General features: G+C 39.9%; 1 protein-coding gene across 1 annotated transcript in view; it reads left to right on the top strand.

The window, feature by feature from the left end:
* Positions 1–415: 415 nt before the first annotated feature.
* The window catches only part of LOC104541512 (neurabin-2-like), a gene marked incomplete at its 3' end in the record, with an annotated part of 24,141 nt that continues 2,362 nt past the window's right edge, over positions 416–22,194 (top strand). The window contains 12 exon segments of the mRNA XM_010185591.1: positions 416–2,014; positions 12,482–12,614; positions 13,106–13,226; positions 13,625–13,729; positions 13,907–14,027; positions 14,492–14,635; positions 15,663–15,716; positions 17,761–17,990; positions 19,631–19,727; positions 19,808–19,997; positions 20,909–21,060; positions 21,879–22,194. The exon segment at positions 21,879–22,194 is cut by the window's right edge and continues 23 nt beyond it. Of these exon segments, the coding sequence (XP_010183893.1) occupies positions 416–2,014; positions 12,482–12,614; positions 13,106–13,226; positions 13,625–13,729; positions 13,907–14,027; positions 14,492–14,635; positions 15,663–15,716; positions 17,761–17,990; positions 19,631–19,727; positions 19,808–19,997; positions 20,909–21,060; positions 21,879–22,194 (3,262 nt within the window).

The following is a 22,194-nucleotide window of genomic DNA, read 5'->3' as shown; positions in this document are numbered from 1 at the left end:
CACAGGTCGGTGCCCGGGCGGGCGGCGGGAAGCAGCTGGGTCCCCGAGGACACAATGGGCTTTATCCCGCTGGGAGGTCCCGGGCGGCGTTTCCCACCCCGAGTTTCGGATTCGTGTCACACGGCGGCGAGGCCCCGCGTTAATGCAAACTCTCTCTCTGCAGATGGCTTCCCGGATCCTGCGATCCACGCTGGGGATAATACCCGATGTGGCCATTTACGCGCTGTGATTTCTTTCACTCCACGTCTACTCCCCTGCGCTCCATTTCAATGCGAGTGGTGAGGCTGGCCGAGTGAAGAGCAGCTTTTCTGATCTGTGGGATCTGCTCAGCCTGGTGTTGGAGAGTGGAAGCTTTGTGCCCGGGAGCCATCCTTCCCATTCTTCTTCGGGAGTTAAGGGAGCTTTCTCTCTGACAATGATGAAAACCGAAGGCAAAGGGGAAAGGACTTTGAGAAGTGCTTCTCCGCACCGAAATGCCTATAAATCTGATTTCCATGCTATTAAATGCTCTTTTGATGGCTTAAACAATTCTGAAAACGCTTCCAACAAAACAGGCTTGCATCAGAAGCTGAGCACCTCTTCCAATGGAGGGGGAAATGACCCACACAGTCGAGGCAGAGCTGCCACTTATGGCAATAGAGTACACAAGATCAAAAATATGTTTCTGCAAATGGGAGGCTCATCTTCCGTGTCCTCTTGTGAAAGCAGCCCACCTGGTGAGACCAAATTAATCAGCCGGGCCACAGCAGCAGAGTGCGGACCTTCTCCAGGTAGCCCATCTTTCCTCATTGTCCAAAAAAATAATCTTCTTAATACAAGTACCAGCCCCTGCATCAGTCCTGTGGATTCATCGTCTGTGCCTTCTGCTCAGGTCATCCGTAGCAACGATGAGGCAGATTTGGACAAAGTTGCCCTGGCAGAAAAATTTTCAGAAACCAGGAAGCTATTTGAGAGAAATATAAAACAGCGGAGCTCAGTGGACAGATACTCCCCCAGCAAATGTGAAAGAAGTGAGGATAAGAGGAGGTGCAGTTCAACTTCTGATTGCAGCAGTGTGGCGGACCACTTCAGTTTTAGTACAGAAGTGAGTCTTCCAGTTGCTCTGGAGAGAGTTGAAAATGAAGGTAAGGAGGAGTTGAAGCAGCAACATCCCAATAGTGGTTCCAGAACCTCCTTCTTGAATGCAGGGCCCATTTCTAGGAGGCTGGAGAGCTTTCTGGGTGACAGTGATAGTGAAGAACCCAAAGAAAATGTCAAAAATGATAGTCCTCCAAATCGGAACCCTTTGAGAGGCCACCACAGTTTGGATTCATCTGCTGTTGCTGAAGGATGTCCAGAGAAGGCTGCATCCACCAAAGTGCCGGTGATCCTCAGAGATGAGCTGAGCGAGGCACTTGGGAAAGACAGAAGAGAGCAACTGGTGCTTGAGAGAAGCCCGTGGGATACGGGCAGTACGCCTGATCAGGAGGCTCAGCGGAGATGGGACAGTGCTCTCTCCTGGGTTTCCCCCGGAGAGGAGACTTATGCAGAGCTGGCTGCACAAGATGAAGCCTCGGGGTATGAAAAAGAAGGTTTGGAGAAAGACCGCGTTGTTCAAGAGGATCAGCTGTTCACATGTCTAGCACAGGAAGGGAAGAGGAGCGTCTGCTCCTCGGAGGCCATAGAAGAGTTTACGGAAGGCGGCAAGACCAGTCATGAAGAAGACGCAGATGGGATGAAAGATGGTCCAGTTACACGTGTTCGGGATGCTGTGGAGCAGGAAGAGGACACTGAAGAGGAGCAAGTGGTGGAGAAGCAGAGTGAGAACTTCAGTGCTTTTGGAATAGAGAATGCAGCTTTTGATGATGACAGGGACACAGAGGCAGAAAACCAAGCGCCTGAAGGCAAAGAAAATGTGGAGGGAGAGGAGGAGGAATGTATGTATGACAGCGAGTATGAGGAGTTTCCTGGACTTTCTGAAGAGGATGATCCTGAGCCAGACCGAAAAGTCAGGTTCTCCACAGATCCTATCAAGGTGAGTACGTTTGAATTTTCTTTATTTTTTTATTGTTTTGCGGTCAAAACTATGCAGTAAATACTTATCTTTTGTGGTGGCTTTTTTCCCAAAAGTCTAAAAACTCCACAACTGTATAAAGTTTTTGGCTTTTATTCAAAACTGAGGGAGAGGAATGTATAACTTCTCTCTTGTTTGGAAACTATAAATTAGTCACAAGTGATTTCTGAATCACAGCAGCTTCATACGACAGCATAGTGAAACACATGAGATTTTACTTGACGTTTTCAGGCACACTAGATTTTAAGGAATAAATACAAACGTGACCTTTAATTCTTGCCTTCATTTGTGTAAAGTGGAGGCATTTCATTAGGAAGGGTATTTTCAGTTTTACTTTTTTGTACAGAAGTTTAAAAAGGAAAACAAACAAAACAAAACCACCCCAACAGATGAAAACACACAACAAAAGACCCCGTAGCAAACCTTCAGATTCGACTTCAGACTTGTTTACAGAATTAACTATAAGAAAATATCAAATGACTGGTTCTTGTTATTTAAGATTTTGGAATTCTTTCTAATAGTTAATAATAATCAGATATATACGTTGTTTGGTTTTTTATACTGGCTTGATGAACAAACTACGGGAGTGTTAACACAAGCATTTTGGAGTTACAGAGTTGCAGAAGTAGATGTTATAGGGAAAACCGGATAATAAGAAGTAGTGTAAGTTGCAGCGCTAACAAATTAAAAAGATTTAGGTGTCTGATCTTCCCTCACCAAAAATACCTACAAAATAAGTCATGCCACAGCTCAGACTGTGTTTACCCACAGTCTTGTTGCAGACTTCAGTAATTCTAGTCCCTCTTAAACTCTGGGAGAAGAAGTGGGAGTTGCAGACCAGGATGGAGTAGGAAACTGTCCAAGTTTCTCAGGCGCACTTCTCTTTTTCTACTATTGAATGAAAAATACCATCTTTATTAAACAGTCTTCACACTTTGTTCATACAGAGTCAGGACTCGCTTTTGCTTATCAGAGGGATGTAAAAATTCTGTGGACTCCTGTACTTCCTGCAGCGGAGAGCTGTAATTTCCCGGTTTGCCAAACGCGTGCCAGTGCCGTACCCCAGAAAAGGTTTTGGGTGTGGCGAAATACAAGTTCGTTGCATGTGGGTTTTTTATAGTCTCTCCGTAGACTGGCTGGCTTTATGTGGCTTTCTTGGAGTTGATGCTGCTTTAGTGGTGACCTGCAGCACTGATGAGTGCCTCCATTGGAAACTGCCTGACGAGGCTGGGGAGGGCTGCGGGAGAGCCCGAGGGGCATCGGTCCATTTCCCCTTGCATCTGAGGAAAGCACCGTGTAGAGTCAACTGTAAATGCATGTTCATTGAGTGACCGCTGCTTTCCTGCTGTAGGCAGGGTTTTACTGTTTTTTTGAAGCAGTGGCTGTTAGCAGACTTTTCCTGCCTTCTCTGTTATGTCCATGCCAGACCTGGTTCAAAGCATTAGTAGAAATCTCTGTGCCGACTGGGATGGAAGCTTTCATGTAGACAAAACTCAGGTTTCTGTAACTAGTCCTAATTTGGTAACAGCTGCTTCTCTGCAAGCCACAGGAACCAACCTGTACCAGATTATCAATTGCACAACCACCAGATGAATGGTTACCAGCAACTGTTAGCAGTTTTCCATTAAAAATAACATCGTTCTTGCTGTAATGCCCCACGTGGATTGGCAGAATAAGCTGTACTTAATAGCAGTATGGTCAGTGAACTTTCTTTTTAAGGCCCTAAAATTGAAGCTTGTGGTACTTGCTTTCCTTTATCCCTTTTCAGTGAAACTTGACTGTATTTTTCCTATACTGGGTATAGGGATCCCTTTGTGCATGTCATTTTCAATAGCTTTTTCCCCTCTGTTCCTCATGCCAAAGCTATGATTCCGTTCTCCTTGTCTGCCTTCTTGTTTCGTATTTTTTATGATACTTAGTGTCATGGTATATGGTTTTCAGCTTTTGTGCTCTGTAAAATAAAGAATTCCAACTTTTTTTTTGCATTTCCCCAAAATCTTTTTTTAGTAATGTACTTTTAAAATCTCTCTAACTCTTCAGAAAAATCCCACTTCTACCTTACAGAAAGAATTCTCTCTTGATTAACTTTTATGCATAGATTTTAGTGTATCTTAAATTGGAAGAGAAAAAAATCCTGAGTGGTAGCGGAAGATTATTCCTGGTCCCCACCATGGCCTAGAGCAGTGCCATAGTGAGAAGTGTATCCTAGTACCTTCGTTTTCCAGCTTTCTTTAGACTGTGAAGTTTGACTGAAATGTGAGTGCTGTTCCAGGCACCCATAGCCAGCAGAGAAGAAGGTCTGTGTTTCTCCTCCTAGACCATTCTGGGAGGCACAGGCCGGCCTTGGCGTTGTTCTTGTTTTCCTTCTGTGCCTCTCTAGTGATTGTGAAGGAGCTGTCTCTGGTTTTGCAGTTGCTGTTTAGCAGGTGTCCAATAGAGTTGGAGAATTCAAAACATTCAGAAGGTGTTTGGGCAAGAAAAGGCCCGTTCTCAGACCGTCAAGGTTCTGCAGTGATGGGGAGCTCTGGCCGTTGTGCTTGATCCCCTCAAAAGGGAAGCTGAATATGTGTGGAGAAGAGCAGACTGAGGGGAGACCTCATTCATGGTTATAAATATTTAAAGGGTGAGTGTCACGAGGATGGAGCCAGGCTCTTCTCGGTGACAAACAATGATAAGACGAGAGGTAATGGACACAAACTGGAACACAGGAGGTTCCACTTCAATTGGAGAAGAAACTTCTTCTCAGTGAGGGTGACAGAGCACTGGCCCAGGCTGCCCAGAGAGGTTGTGGAGTCTCCTTCTCTGCAGACATTCAAAACCCGCCTGGATGCCTTCCTGTGTAACCTCATCTGGGTGTTCCTGCTCCGGCAGGGGGATTGGACTGGATGAGCTTTGGAGGTCCCTTCCAATCCCTAACGGTCTGGGATTCTGTGTGTAGGTAATGGATATAACTTACACACAGGCACCCTAAAAATTTATGCTGCGGCAGCAGAGAGAACTTAATCTGTTTTGAAGTTTTAATCTCTGTTTCAAAGTTTCTGGTCAGTTCTAAAATTGCTGAGGCTTTTGAGTGAAAGAAGGAGGCTGTGGAGCTCCCAGGGGACGTATAAGGTAACGAGTGTTGTTAGCACTGCATCTGACCCATGGCAGGGATCTGTGCTTGTTGACATCGATGGCAGGGCTTGGGAACAGAATCTGCTCTGGTAATTTCAGGAAAGATGGAACATAACTACGCAAATACTCCATTATTTTGAGTTGTCCTGTGAAAATAAGCTTAGATGAGAGTCTTCATAATAAATGTTTCAATTCTGTGGAAGCCAGTGAAAAATGATGTCTGGGAAGATTTCTTTCTTGTCGTGAGTGACCTGACTCTTTGAGACCTGCTGCTGTTTCATCTCTGCAGACCTTAAGGAAAATTATGTCTCATTTGCTTGTTTTCCTACAGTAGTGAAGAGTGAGACTATACAGTTGTTAGCAGAACTTCACAGACTGGGTTTGTGTTGTGCTACATGGGCTATTTTTAGTCTCTTGTTGCCATATGTGAAGCCAGTAAGGAATGTAAAGCACACTCAGCTGTCCAAGGTATTTGCAAGGAAACTGAATTTGTCTTTGTCTTGAAGTGTTCTGAACAAACTGTTTAAACAATCAGCATTGCAGACGGTGCAGATAACGTCAGGTAACTGCTATCATCCCTTTATGTTTCACTTTGCTTTTGTAACGTAGAGATTAAACTGGCTTTCAATTACGTGATCACCTTGAAAGGCTTTAACTAACGTAAATGTAATGACAGGGTGCTGCTCAACATTCGTAGTTTTGAGACTTTCCATTGGGAAAACAAATGCCTGTTTCCAAATCGACAAAACAATGACAACAACAACAACCAAAAAAACCCAACCAAACAAACAAGAAACCTTCAAAAAGGTTTTAGTTTTATATTTGTCAGAGTTGAGAGGAAGTTTAAACTGATTTCTTAAATAAGGAAACTGAAAGCAGTTTCATGGCTTGTGTGTTGTCCTAACCAGCCAAGGATCAGCTGCTTCTGAGAGAATATGGAAATCCTTCGTAGGATTGCCATTTGTCTCACACATCAGAATATAGCTGGGACACACACAGTAGTCTTGTTCAGCCTTTTTAGTGCAGAGCTGCTTACTGTGGAAGTTAATGAAGCAGTAAATGAAGATACCCTTGAATTAGATTTCCTGTATAACAGTGTATCTGTAAATAAAACTTATAGGAGATGCACGATTTTTATAGGCCAGTGTGTAGTCTCCTAAACGCTGTTTTAACACAGTGTTGTCAAGTAGTGCTTCAGCTTCATAAATACTCTGATTTTTGAACTGTAGCTTCTAAACTTACAATATCATGCACAGGAAGGGATGCAAAATACACTGACTGGTGGAAGATGGCCAAAGCCTGGAGTTCCTTCAGTAATTAGAGAATTGGTGACTACATAAACGCTCTGTTGTTTGTCAGCCATAGGTCAAGCACTTCAGTAGAATACTTCTGTGCTATAAAGAAACAAGTATGTGACATGGATGTAGGTTGATCTAGGAAAACAGGGCTTTGATCTGAGAGTACGTTTAAACAGAATTGACTTGTGTGTGGGAAGTCACCTGCTTTTTTTCTTGAAACAAATAATGTAAATGTATTTCCATCCTTTGTTTTGTGTCTTCTGCAATGACAATTTGACAGTTTTCACATGTGTGAAAATTATGTTATTTTAGTTTCATTTGTTAGGGTTTTTTTGTTTCTTTGTTGTTTTTTTTTTTAGGAAAGATAATCTTTAAACTCTTAATGAAACTTCCATTTTCATAAAGTCTTTCAGGAGCCAGTCTTTTTGGAGGTGCCCCCCCTTTATGCAGTATTTTGAGTAGGTTTTGCCCTATTTGGTCATATCCTGTTTGTCTGGAATATTTCAGTCTCTCTGTCACTCACAGAGCAATGCCACCTCCACTGAAATGGTTCTGGAGTGCAACCAGGTCACAGCTGAGCTCCACTTCCACAGAGGGACAACGGGGATCATCTCTCAGCTTGCGCTATGAATGTTTGAAAGGAAATAAAATCAGTGCACCAAATCTGAATGGGTGCTCTTCCCCACCTTCAGGGTTTCTTTCACTGGGATTTAAACATGAAATACCCGAAAGAGTGCTGCTGCTTCTGGAGTAGGTAGCATACCCTGACTGGAGCAGATACCATGTTGTCTTTCTTGCTGTCTAGCCAAGTCCAGTGCCTTTGCTACTGCAGTGAAATACAGAACTAGAGAATAAAATTTTACTGGTTTTGTTAAGAATTATGTATGGAATAGTGAGACTGGTAGAAAACCGGTTTGTTTATGATAAAATTATCTATATGAAATTGTCCATACTGTGGATCTGAAGCAAGGTTGCACTTATGCCTTTATGTAAACTGACTTGGTTGGGGTTTTGGATTAGGTCATGCAGAGCTACAGGATCAAGTGCATAAGTGTGTGCAGCCCGTCTGTCCAGCTGTTTGGTAACAGAAAATGCTGTACTGAGTGCAGTATTATTAATAAAACCAACCTGTTTAGCAGTTACCAGTTCTGAATAATGTTTGAAGGAAAGTTGAAGTGTAAGTACTTAAGAAAAAGTAAGCAAATTATCTCTATTTGCTGATTAATTTTTTCATGTCATGAATGGACTTAAATCAGGTATAATCACTTTTCACTTAAAATATAGCGAGTAGTGGTAATAAAACGCTAACTGGGGAGCTTTTGGAAATGGAGGGAGGAGTGGGTAGTGGTAACAAGACGTCTGCTTTGTCTGAAGAGGGAGACTGTAAGAGTAAATTGTGAAGTGCACCTTATACTTCAGTCCTGCTTCAGTAGTACTGTTTCAGATGGTTATTCATGTTTGCCTGGGCACTTCACATTTTGCCAGACATCGATCTGAAAAGCTGAAGCTGTTCACTAATAGATAATTTTCCCTGAGCCATAACTTGTGTTTTGAATGTTTGGCTTCACTGAGTATCAGTAAACTCCAGTGTTCAAAGTCAGAATTGTGTTTTGGGAGAAACGTGACCCGAGTGGTGCAGTCCTTGGTAGGTGTGGGGTGCAGGCAGGGCTGTCAGGGATGCTTCAGTGCCTCTCAGTTACTCTGCCTGCCTCTGCAGGTCGTGTGAGGCTTTCCAGCAGGTACCCGGCTATTACTTGAGGATTTCGAAGTGCTGTTGATATTGCTTCCGTTCTGATAGCTGGGAACCCTTCTGAGCAGTTACTGATTTCTTAATCTTACTGTTTGATTAAGGGAGTGGAGCATCTCCCTTGTGCAGAAAGGCTGAGGGAGCTGGGGCTCTTTAGCTTGGAGAAGAGGAGACTGAGGGGAGACCTCATTCATGTTTATAAACATTTAAAGGGTGAGTGTCACGAGGATGGAGCCAGGCTCTTCTCGGTGACAAACAATGATAGGACAAGGGGTAATGGGCACAAACTGGAACACAGGAGGTTCCACTGAAATTGGAGAAGAAACTTCTTCTCAGTGAGGGTGACAGAGCACTGGACCAGGCTGCCCAGAGAGGTTGTGGAGTCTCCTTCTCTGCAGACATTCAAAACCTGCCTGGACGCCTTCCTGTGTAACCTCATCTGGGTGTTCCTGCTCCGGCAGGGGGATTGGACTGGATGAGCTTTGGAGGTCCCTTCCAATCCCTGACGGTCTGGGATTCTGTGATTCTGTGATTGCTTTTGTAGTGTTCTGGTTTTGATTGGGCACAACCAAATCTATCTACTAGAAATGAGTGTAGGAGTGGAAGTGTTTGGCCGGTGTTTTATGACTCCGTAGCAGTTTCATGCAAACATGTGGTAAATTAGTGTTTACACTCTAACAAAATTAACATTCTGCTAAAACTAACGTAGTTCTCATAGGCAGAACTCTCTGTGTGCTGCTAAGAATTTGAATTAAGCGAGGTGGTTGTTTTTCTGTGATAATGCTGTTTTCTGTGCTAGCACTAAGATCATATAACGGAGGGGTTTAGGTCTGTAGGATCATCTGGACAGCAGGCTGTGGTGGGTTTATGTTTTTTTGAGTGCTGATCTTTATGATGTTGATATTGGCTTCTTCTCAGAAGGAGGCAAACTGAGTTTTGCTTTCAAAAAGTGATTCATTTTCCTGATGTGAAGAATGCCGTTTTTTCTGTCTGCAAATAAATACATTTGCTGTCCCACGACTAAGTATGTATTTGAAAATTTCCAGTTATGTATCTTAACAGTTTAATTAAAATAATCCTTAAAAATTCAACCCTCTGTCAGAACTGTTTTGGATTCAAATTATTTTTATTCATTCTGAAGAAAAGAAGTCTTGAGTGTCAAAAGAAATTATTATTCTGGATAGCAAGGTTTTTCATCATTTATTGGCTGGACAGGATCCAGAAAGTATTTCATGTTATGTTAAGCATCTGGATGTATAACGAGCAATGGTAAAAGGCTTGTAAAATTCACATGGTTTACCACGTTCATCTAATGTTGAGCAATAACTTGTGTTTGCTAAAGCATATCTTTCAAAAATACCACTTGAACACCAGTAATTTTACAATCTCTGGCCAGCAGTGGCTTCTAATAGTAAGATTAGAGGGGGTTTTGTCCCGAATGTGTTTGATTCAGTGATAAACCCTGCCAGACACAGCACAGATGAACTGTGTTTAGCTTTCTCATCAGTCTTCTAAACTGTGTAGCTTGTAACTTATATTATTTATTATCCACATTTTAATTGTGTTTAATGTTAGTTTTACCACTTGGCAAGAGCAGCTTGCTGAGCAGTTCTGTGTTTTCTGCATTAGTATCAACAGTTTTACAGTTTCTGTCTCATAAAAGGTGAACACCATGTTACGATTCTGCATGTGCACAATAAAAACTTCTCTTTTACCCGTGACTCTTTGGCCATAGTTTTCTTAATGTGCTCTTGATTTTCTTTTTAGTATTTGGCTTCTGGTTATGTATCCGTTTTGCTTTTTCTCTATTCTTTGTAAATTTGTGTTTTTCCTCAAAACTATTTTTCTGAAGTTGGAGGGGTTTCTTGCTATTTTGAAACAGGCCTATCGTGTTTTAATTGTGAGGTTATGGTTTTTAGAATGTGACTCAAATGTTCTCACATACTTACCATCAGTCGCTTTAAGGGAAAAGGATGGATTCTTTCTCTCAGTGGATTAGTCAGAATTGATTTCAGATAGGTTTTTCTTAGTAGTGTGCATGAATATTAGCAGTCTTCATTTGCATAGATGTGTTTGTGCTGTTATTTTATGAAAAACAATTCTAAACATCACTGGAATCTAAGCCACCACTGATGTTAAATTCTATGATCCACTGCCAGCAGATGATCAGTTTTGTGTTGAAATGGGCAAACGCCATGACGCTCTGCAGTACAGCGCTGTTACTTTCAAGTTGGAAAAATATTTCATAATTTTCAGAAATTCCAGAGATATTTTAGTGCTAGCTGCCTAAGACTTGCAGCATGTGTAATGCTGTTACGATGGTGCAACTTTGCTTCCCCCAGGTTTGCAGCACGTTATAAAATGGTTATGCGAGGAACTGCTCATCCCTTTGCTGATGTAGGGAGTGACTGCCTGTGTCACCTTCTGCTTCGTGAGTTAGACCACTGAGTTAGAAATAATCAAGAAAATACAGTTGTGAACTGATACCCTTGTCTGCATTTTGCTCATTCAGCCATTTAATAGTGGTCTTTAACCTCTTAATCATATCATTAATACTCGATCATACGTACACTTATAAATAAGCAAACTTTTTTTTATGCCCCAGCATTTGATTTGTTCTTAAGAACTCAGATGTTCTCATTAATAAGTTATTGTCTGTACACTCAGGAGCTTCCTATTTATTAATAGTTTAAAATTCACCTTATTATAACTTGACTATATTTTTAGAGAGATTGATTTCTCTATTGGGATGGAAAGGAACCAAAGGAGACTAGTCTTGTTCCAAAGGGAGCAGTGCTTCATGAAACGCTTCTGCTTCATATCCTATTTTCTGGTTTGAGAGGGTGTGGAGGGAGATGGATTTGAAGAACTTGCCCACCTTTTTTCTGATGGTTATAGGGTAAGGATACTCTACGTGTTTCTCTTCTATGGGTGTTTCTGGAGTCGCTGTTTTGCAGGATTTGGTGAAGAGTTTGTGGAACTGTCCTCCAGCTGCAGTGTAGGGGTGAAGCAGTAAGCTCCACAGGGGAAACTGTGAGTCATCTCGGTTGAATTTTGGTAAAGCAGTAAGCTCCACGTGGAAATAGTGAGTTACAGTGGTTGGTTTTTGGTAAGGAAGTAAGCTCCCCACAGGAAATAATGAGTTATATTGGTTGAATTTTGGTAAAGAAGTAAGCTCCACGTGGAAATAGTGAGTTATAGTGGCTGGTTTTTGGTAAGGAAGTAAGCTCCCCACAGAAAGAGTGAGTTGTAGTGATTGGTTTTTGGTAAAGCAGTAAGCTCCCCACAGGAAATAGGGAGTTATATTGGTTGATACTGCCATGCAGAGCTAACACCGTACAGTAGCAGATGTAAATTCATTGGGAAAATGTTAATTAGAGCTAATTGTATCTTATTTACATGATTGCAGTTACCTGTCTAGCTCGGCCTAGTGGGAAAATGCAAAGTTGCAAAAACTTCGTATGCCAGTGTAAATTAACTTTGTGTCAGCACCGCACGTTTTCGATTAGGGAGGTGGCAGCTGCAGTCCCCAACTGGTTTTTGTCTTACAGTGATGCTGAGTAAAGCAGTGCCTGCAGAAACTTAAGCAGATAAACCCTGTTTTTCAGATAAATGGGGGGTGGTATATTTTTTTCTTTTTTCTTTTTTTTCCTAAGGTATTAATTGAAATATAATTAACGAACATGCTGGTAAGTAAAATTAACCCTGTTACGTGTTAGCTCATTCCTCCTTTGTAGATTTCTGTCTCAATTCGTGCTGTTTGTTTATATTTTATTTTGAACAATTCAGAAATTCAGCTGGAGTGATGACTAAAAATAGCGATGTGTGTAAGCAGGCATTTCCTTTTCCTGGGAAACTGTGATTCCCGTGCAGAATCAGAAAACTGCATCTGTTTGAAGCACTGCAATTGGCAGATGGTGTGGGGGGAGGGAAGAGGAGGAAGAGGGATTTGTGGGAATGTAGTCCTAAAAAAAAATGTCACGCCGTATCAGAGAGGAGATGACTGATTTCCTTGACTGATTTCTTCTGTTTGATGCATTTACAACACAAAAAGTATTTAAGGAATTGTTTTGAAACTTCTAAAATATTACTTCTGTGTAAGTTGGAAACTGTCTCACAGCAGCAGTATTTATTAAATTGCTGGTTGTTTAGAAAACAGGATCTCAAAAATAACCATTCTTTCTTACTGTTTTTTTTGTTGTTTTTCAATTGTATCATCTTCAGGAAGGGGTGGAAAGCACTGAAAACGTTTTCTCTTGCCTTTCTTAGGTTTTCAGTACTTACTCGAATGAAGACTATGACAGACGTAATGAAGAAGTTGACCCTGTGGCAGCTTCGGCAGAGTATGAACTTGAGAAAAGGGTGGAAAAAATGGAGGTGTTTCCTGTGGAAATTGAAAAAGGTGCAAATCAAACCTGGACCGCTTGCAAGAGATGCTATGTGCATAAAAGAGAAAACATTTTAAAACTCTGGTTTCCCTGAGTTTAGGTCTTGAATTTTTGAATGTGCGTTCAGGCTTTAGTTTATGGCTAGTTCTGTTGAATTTAGTGAATGTGAACTGGTCAGGCCTCTACTAAGTGCTAATTGTCATACTTGATTGAAGCTGGTAAAGCTACGCTCCTGAGCGACAGGTCTGCACCAAAGTATGTATAATTCATAAATCTTGCTCTCTCTTCCAGGTACCATGAAACTTTGAATCTAACAGGCAGTCATAACAGAAAGACTTTAAGAAGTATCTAGATAGAAAATATGTTGTCTTCTTTTTTATTGTTATCTTTAAAGTGAATTTTCATGTCTTTTGTGTGGAAGGACTTGAAACGCTTTGAAACAGCTCACTACTGCTGAGTTACCTCTTGTGTTACGTGGCTGACATTAGATCTTTGAATCCCTTAGGTGACAGTGGTCTGGGCATCAGTATTATTGGAATGGGAGTTGGTGCTGATCAGGGACTGGAAAAACTAGGTATTTTTGTAAAAACAATAACAGATGGCGGAGCTGCTCAAAGAGATGGACGGTGAGATTTTCATTTAATTGATCGTGCTTTTTACAGATTTCTAATTGAGCCCAAACGTTTTCTTTGGATATGCTTAATACTGTGAATAAAAGTACAAAAAATGAATGCAGCCGAATAACACAGAATGTGCCCATGTGTAAAAGTGCCACAAAATCGTGTTGACACCCCAGGACACCAATTACTGTGTAAACAGTATGAAAAATACTGTGTGAATTTTACTTGGTGATCTGCATAGTAACTGAGGATCAGGAGATCGTTTTTAAGCAATAAGTTTCTTGGGACTTGGAATTTCTCATTATACGTAGTAGTAAGTTTTAATTGATACTTGTCGTGTTACAAATCTGTCAAGCCAAAATATTTTTGTTGAACTGATAGTAAAGCATGCATTTATTTTGCAGAATTCAAGTAAATGATCAGATTGTTGAGGTTGATGGCATAAGTCTGGTGGGAGTTACTCACTTCTTTGCTGCCACTGTATTAAAAAACACCAAAGGCACGGTGAGGTACGTATGATCTCCATGAAATAGTACTATCTTTTTGTCATTTTTCATTAAAGAAGAATGCAAAACCATAACCTGAAAGCCTTACGAAGACAGTGTTGAAGGCAACAGTAAGGCAAACTAATTTCTTGAGCATATCTTAATCTCTTTGCTGCAAGGTAATTTGTTTTTCTTCTGTAGGTTTTTGATTGGGAGAGAAAAGCCAGGGACTCAGAGTGAAGTAGCCCGCCTCATTAGTGAGACCTTAGAGCAAGAGAGATGTCTGTACGAGCAGCACTATGTTCATGATGATACAGAGCAGGTAAAGCATGCGTACTGAGATATCTTTTAAAGTACATAACTACAGCTACATGCAATAACTTCTGCAAATGGATTGAATGTGTTTTGAACAAAATTGAAGCAAAAAAAAGGATAAAACAGACAACTGGTTAAAAACAGAAAGTAGAAACTTCATGCATTACAATTATCAAGGCACATTATTGTCACTACTTGCTATGTTTCCGCTTTGTCAATAATCCAAGAGATATTTTTAATATCAGCTCTGTGATTGCTTTGTGTGTCGCTTGCTTTGGAACTTCGATGAATGTGTTTGCAAGTCATCTTTAAAACTTATCATAGGTGTAAGAAACTAAAAAGGAATAGCAATTAGGTGAGAAAAGTTTTGCAACTGTTTAGATTCCTTGGTTGTGTGCTTTTGTTACTGCTGCTACCGTAATGCAAAGTGTGTGTGTGTAACAGAAGGTCATGATTTTCCCATTTCATCAGGATGATGACTATGATGACGATGACGATACATATGACTCACATTTACATGGAAAATCTGTGGAAGTTTTTGATCTTCCTGAAAACGAAGACATCAGCTTACCACTGGATATGGATTCAGCACAGTCTCTTCTTAAATTTAAAGAGGTGTGGTAGCAGTTTCTTAAATATTCTTTGTGATGCACTGGGGAGCATCTGAACCCTGTAAGATTTGGATATGATCTCCTTCGTGTCCCCTTCATTATGGCTTTGTGTTTGTTTTCCCAACATTTCCAATAAATCTCTTGTAAATGTCTCTTGAAATGTAAGTCTTATGTAATTTTCTGAACCTAGCTTCCTTATACAAGTTTATATTAAACAGTCCTTTGATTTAAATTAAATTTTAGAAGAGCCCTTGGAAACAGGCATTAGAACCCAACACCTCCTTCCTTGTTGTGATGTCTGAACATTGGATTAAATAGATGTGATGTTTTTCTTGGTTCTTCTTCGGCCCGTTGGACTTTGCATTTATTTGCTGCATAGTAGAATGGCTTTAGCTGTGGCAGCAGGCTTACAGCATCTTTTCATAAGTGCTATATCTACTTGGGATCCAATTAAATTATCAGCTAGAATCGTTACTGTGCTGTTACTAACTTAATCTAAATAGAGGATAGTCATGGACTCATTTGTTTTAATGTGTGTTTGGTGCGCTATGCCTTGCCATTTAAAAAAAAACCCCAGGGTTACAGATGGAAAGTGAGATGTAAGAAATAACTAATAGTTGTCCAAAAAGTGTGCTTTTGTACCTGCTTGCATGCTGTCTCCTTAAGATGTGTTAACGATAATCTTTACATTTGGCTTTGGTGTAGCCTTTGTCCATTTCTAATAATCATATGAAGATCTGTGGTGTTAAGTACAAGACTTAATTTTTAAACAAAGCCAGCACATTTATTTGTAAGCACTAATAAGTAAAAACATTAAGAACTGATAAATTTTCACTTGATTCAGTGTACCGGTTGTCATCGTAAGTGCATTGCTACCTTTAATAAAAGCTCATGATGTTGTAATTGACAAATAATTAAGCTTTTTGCTACTATAAAAATGGTTTGAGGAAGGGAATCACGGGCAAATACTTGAAAAAAGCATTTCAAGTGTCATTTTGTGTGTGCTCATACAATTCTTTTGTTTGTTTCAGCTACAATTGAAACATGCAGTAACAACAGCTGAAGTGAATCAACTGAAGGAGAAAGTAAGTGTTCAGAGAATCTTATTATTTGGTGATGGCTTTGTGTTTTGTTTTTTGTTATTTCTACCTATGAGTATACTTACCAAGAGTAGGCTGAATACAGAAAGCAGCAGTCTGTTTGAGGCCTCAGGCTCTATGTACTCTGTGTTATGCTAGGCAGGCATTTCTAAGCTGAAGAGCTGTGCTCAAATTAGACAAGGAAAAAAAACAACCAAACAAAAAAAACAAATACAAAAACCAAACCAACAACAACAACAAAAAACCCCACCAGCCCCCAAATCCTCCCTGTGCATTGTAAAATGAATGCTTCAGTATTGCTCCTTAGAGCAGAACTGAGTATAGAGGAGTACTGCATGAAAAAAGCTCCCAGACAAATACAAGAACATTTGCAGTGGACAGAACTTTTCTCATTGAAGCAGAGATTTAGCACTTGCAGACAATGGTTTGTGGCTGACTTTCTGTTATGAGAAAGTTATTTCTGTTACCTTATTTCCCCTCTTTTCCTCTTTAAATTTCTGACCTGCTCTGGGGAGAGAGATTTTTCCAGCCCTTTTTTTAGTGGGGATTGGTTCAACACTTTAGTTTTCTCTGAGAAAGCATTTTTTGCCTGCTTTTTCCACTGGTGGAGATCTGGGGGGGGGCTTTCTCTGGAAATATTTGTTGTAGGTGAGCAGCTTCTTTTGTTTCATTGCCCTTCTGTGTTGCCTTGCTGGGTGATGTGTACCCTGGGACAAGTTGCCTGCTACCTGCAGAAGTGGGGAGGGGATAGTGCTTCAGATTGCAATAATTTTAAATTTCAGCCTCTATTGGGGTTTTACTTGCACTCTGCAAATGTTCAGAGCTCCAAGCACAGAGAAGCAAGGCAGCCAAAACTTCTGTGTGTTCTTATGATATTTCTGAGCTTGATTTCTGACAGTCGTCCTCTTCCTCACAGTATTTGTGAAATTTTGCCCAACTGGATTGCTAAAAGGCTGCTAAGAATGCTGTCATTAGTACAACTTACTGCCCCATTTTTAATTCAATAAACTCTTGGTTCTTTCAGCATCTCTGTTCCGTCAGCAGGTGATCTGCCCAGAGAGGTTGTGGAGTCTCCTTCTCTGGAGACATTCAAAACCCGCCTGGACGCCTTCCTGTGTAACCTCATCTGGGTGTTCCTGCTCCGGCAGGGGGATTGGGCTGGATGAGCTTTTGAGGTCCCTTCCAATCCCTAACGGTCTGTGATTCTGTGATCTTAACTGGCTTCAAAAGCAGTGATTTCCTCAGTGTAAATGGTGTCCTCAAAGAAGGAGGCATGGACAAACTAAGCAATATCCTGCCTGCTCACTCCTCCAAGGCCTGGAGAACTTCACATGTTAACATTCTCTTATAATGAGGCTGCTGTCAAGCTGAAGGGGCCCAATCTCACTCCTCTGTTGAGAGACTCATAAAATTATTAAAGTTGGAAGAGACCTCTAAGATCATAAAGTCCAACCATCAGCCTGACACCACCATGCTCACTAAACCATGTCCTGATGCTTGGTATTTTTATACACTACTCCCAGGAACGCAAACCATGGGTATGTCATAATTTATTAGGAAGACCAATGTCTTATAGAGCACCAGGGAAGATCAACTCATCTCATGAGCTTTATTCAAATAGCTGTTGGTAACAAAGTAGTGAGGCAGGGAGCTTGTCTTATAAAGGTTAAGATTCTGTATCTCCATTTGCCTTTGAAGGTCATCAAAATAGGCCTCTCCAGAGTATTAAGAGATGGTGAGATCTTGAACAAGTCGACATAAGCTAACAATAGAAGTCTTATTCACTTTATCTCTTCAAAAAGAAGCAAAACTAATGAGGAACTCATAAAAGACTCTTCGGTTTGCGTTGTAAATTTACTTGGATTGAGCAAGGGTTGGAAGAGTTGATACAATGTCTTTAAAAGTTCGGTGTCTTGTTTTTATTACTGATTAATTGTTATTAGCTATTCTCTACTTAAACATGCACAAACAACTGTTTTCTTTTTCATCTTTTAGTTTAGATTAATTCCTTAAGTATTAATCTTTTCAGTTAAAAGTTGCTGAAGCAGAAAAAAATGAATGGAAACTGAGTCGAGCCCAACTTCAGCAAAACTTAGATGAAAGCAAAGAGAAAATTAAGAAGTTAGAGACCTACTGGTTAGAGGCACAGAGTTTATGCAAAACAGTAAATGAGCATCTTAAAGAAACTCAAGAGCAATGTGACACCCTTGAAAAGAAATACAGCAAGGCCAAGAAATTGCTTAAAGATTACCAACAGAAGTAAGTATCCCAGAATACCAGGTCTGTATTTCTTGCTTGTACGTTTTGTACATTATGGGGAAAACTGACAGCAATACCTAGGGTTAGGATTTGCTTAATGTACTTGCTTTTCATTTTTAGAGTTTAGGGCTATACATATACATGTACAGCGGGCTGTACATGCTGAATTCTTCCATACCTTCAGTCAGCAGCTTCTGGAAAGGTCCTCAAAAATTTTACTGCTGCTCTTGATTCAAAGCTTAGGAAAAACTATTTAGTATTTCAGTAACAAGTTTTAAAAACAATTTAATTGAGAAACTGTAATGCACTTGTGCTTTTGAAAGGACTACTTGAAATTTGGCATGAGGTATTTGGCAGTGCCTTTCGCTGTTTGTGGAAAAACTCTCTAGCTTTGACTAACTTAGATGTTTGAGTAAGTATAGGCCTCAAATGATATATAATAAAAGCCAGATACATGTGATTCAGTCTGAGTTAGGAGTTATATCTTGTAGAGGGAGTAAAAGGAATTCTAATGAAAAAATAAGAGTTTGGGATATGTATTGAGGCCACCAAAATGGCAGCATTAAAACAATATCTTCAATCTGTTAATAGGTTTGGTTTTCTAATAGAGGTAATATTGCTTACTAGAGACACCTGTGTAAGACTTGAACACTGTTGTTGTGCAGTATCTGTTCTACCTTCTCTCATCTTAGCTAAACAAGAGCTAATTGCAAAACACTTGTCTTGATAATACAGAGCGCAGCTGTTACTTTTGATAGTTACTGTAAGCAGGTAATGCTCTTGTCCCCAATTTCTCCACTTGCTACTTACTTTTAAAGGCAGTTTGCATGCTCTTTTGTTCTGTAGTCCACATCCAGAAATGCTGCAGTGCATTTTTGTGCTGTTTGGTGAGATTTTTTTAAAGGTCTCCTTTCCCCTCTCCTCCCAAGCTTATCCACATGGAAGTTCGAAAGTACGTTAAGATGACTGCTAATGTGCTGATCTCCATTTCCTCTCTGTTCAGCAAATTCCCATTACTCCTTTGACTGTCCCTGAAGCTTTTGCTTTATGTTTAGATATTCTGCACTGATTTTTTTGTTTTGTGTGTTGTTCCGTTGCAGGAAAAAGCAGCTTTTATTTTTGTGTCCTTCTTGCAATCGTTTCTTTTTGTAAAACCAAGCCATTGCAATTTCTGTAGGATGAACCAAGTAGAAACTTAAATGCAATTTATTTTCCTACAGAGAATTCTACCATAGCTTTTGGAAGGAAAATGCTGCATGTGCATGTATCTTTGTGGAAGAGAGTAAGATGTAACGATTCGAGTCATGCATATATTTCACACTGTAAATGTGTGTGCAACTTGCTGCTTTTAAAGGTAGAGGGATGGTTATACCTTTGTAGAAGAAGTGTTGCAACACATCCTTTTTCAGCCTAAAGTAAATTACAGTGTCATACGTATTTTCTTCAGAAGACAGTAGAAGCATACATAGGTAATTTTGTGACATTACAAGGTTAGTGAATCATTATACCTTACAGACTGAGGCTTTCTTCAACGTTTACTAACAGAATGCTTTTTAGGAAATGCAACTGTGCATATTTCTAATTTATTTTTCTACATTTCAGTGTATTACTGTTTCATATGTATATATTTCTTTCACCAGAGAAATAGAATTTTTGAAGAAAGAAGAGGATCACTCAAGGCTACTTGAAGAGAGAGACCAGCAATATGCAGAGCAGCTGAAAATACATCAGGAAAAAGTAAACCATTATTATATTTTGAAATAAACTTCTGCATTCTTGGAGGGTTGTATCTCACTTCTGAATTTTAAATCTTGCAGATTTCAGAGCTTGAAGGTAAATTAAAAGTATACGAGAGAATGCCGTACATGTTTGGAGGTGGCAGTTTAATGGAAGATAGCTGTCAAAGCCCAGGCCAGTATAACGAACAGTCAAAGATAAGAGAAGAAAATGAAAAAGAAACAGAATCAATAGAAGAAAGACTAAATTCTTCAGATCTGTTAATTTCTGGTGAGTAGGTTGTAGGATCTTTGTCTTGGATTTAACAAAAATTATGTGTAGCGTCTTTTCATTGTTAAAAGAAGTTAAGTGTTTGCCATTTCCCACCAACTGGGTAAATGTTTGACCTGAGCCAGTGTGGATATTTGTGTTCAGGCCTCCCAACATTTTCTGTATTGTAGTAATGTATTTCTTAAATGCTGTGGGGAAAGAGGAGATAGATACAGAGAGATTCATCTTCACCAGTCCTCAGATTCTCTGTTAACGAAACCAATAATGTTAGTGGGACTAAAACACTGAGATATGTCAGTTAAAATCCCATTGATTTTTAAGATATGATTTACTTGCTGTCATTTTTTTTTTATTTGTCTTGCAAATTTATGCCCAGAATGTTATAAAATATCTGATGGTGGTTCAAATGAGAAGCATATTTTAAAAAGATTCGGTAGACACTTACGTACTTTAAGAGTTTCCGTCTTAAAGAACAAAGATAGGAAAGTACATTTTGGGCACAAATTGTCATCTATTTGAGAATAAAATTAAGTTTTTAAGCCGTTGTATCCTGATGGATTTTACTTTTTGTTTAATTGAAGAAATTGGATAGAAACAGATTTCAAATTAATTAGAAATTGCTATCACAATATGTTAAAATATTGTAGTATTATATAAAACGGTGCTTTCAAGTAATAGTGATTAACAGGTAATATGTTAAAATATTGTAGTATTATATAAAACAGTGCTTTCAAATAGTAGTGATTAACAGGTGGAAGGATTCTGATTTAACTTGTGAATATTTTTCTGGACGGTGGGTTGGAGAACGTTCTGATTTAACTTGTGAATATTTTTCTGGACAGTGAGTTGGAGAACTTGTCTACCAGCTTTTTGTTTGTTTGTTTTTTTAAATAAGTACCTATTTGTTGCAGATTTTGATGCTTTTGTTGGGGATACTCCCAGATTAGACACCAGTGCCCACAAAGCAAAAGCTCAGCTTGCTTTGAAAGTAAAACGCCAGCCACCGTCTCGGTCAAAGCTGAAAGAAACTCTTGGGGCTGGACAACAGACTGCGAAGGTACAGGTACTGATATTGGTAGACAGTTATTTGTTCTGGAGCCTAAATGTAGGTTCAGTTTTGTCTGTGTTTGCGATTGTAGTGTGGTCTGTGCTTCATTCAGACTGTGCCAAAGCATCATATTTTTATGCTGTATGAAGTGAAAAACACTGTTCAGGTTCATACCACATATGTGATCTCTGATACGTTCTTCATGGCACAGTTAATTTGAAGTTAGCAAAGAAGTATGCAAGCCTGTTGTATTGTACTTGTACTTGCTGAAAGATTTTGATGTAGTGACAGTGGTATGTTGTGAAATATGCTCATCTATCCTAGAACTCCTTCATCTGAAACAAGTTAGGTAACAAATTTCTTCAAAAATTAAACACTTCTGAAATGCTTCATTATTCCTTAAATAATCATTTTTACACAGAATTATTCCAGTAAAATATTCTAGCACGTTTCTGGAGAACAGTTGGAGAATTGAGATGGATATAGTTGGTATACGAGGGAGCCTGTCGTAGAGGGAAAGGGTTGGACTACTTCAGTGATACTGAAGAGTGGTTGCATTGAATTGGAATGGCCAAGATGTACCCAATCATTGCTGACTTGGCTTGAGAAAGATGATTTGGGAGGTGCAGGAAGATCTGTGTAGAGATGGATTAAAAAAAACCTATAAAATCAGCTTCATGTGATTTGGATGGTATCTACAAGTGACTGAGTTGAAATGTTCAGAACTGAGGAAGTTTGTGTAGCATAACATATCCTTACATCCTGGTGAAAGATCAGGTAGTAAATGGTTATATGTCACGCTTATCATAAAATAACTTTTGAATTTGTTGAAGGGTGAGGATTCAGAAGATACTGTTGTCAACAGAGAACTTTCCACTGTCTGCCTAACCAAGACCTTAGAAACAAGTGAAAAATTAACTCTCCCACACCTGGACGACATAGATCGAAGGAATGAAAAGTCCGAACAAGCAGAAAGCACAGAAAGTCCTCTAGAGTCAAGTCCTTCTGCTTCCACACACTCTTCTCCAGTACACAAACCAAACAGCGAAAACAGTACAACCACCTCTCGTTCACCTCCTCCTGAAGAGATGTCTCCAAATTCCCCACAGGGATATCCCAAGAATGTCAAGCAAAGAGAAGCGAAAGGGA

This window comes from Mesitornis unicolor, unplaced genomic scaffold (genome assembly GCF_000695765.1).
Source record: "Mesitornis unicolor isolate BGI_N332 unplaced genomic scaffold, ASM69576v1 scaffold21755, whole genome shotgun sequence".
In the NCBI taxonomy this organism is placed as follows: domain Eukaryota; kingdom Metazoa; phylum Chordata; class Aves; order Mesitornithiformes; family Mesitornithidae; genus Mesitornis; species Mesitornis unicolor.
This window is presented reverse-complemented; position numbering and strand designations above follow the sequence as displayed.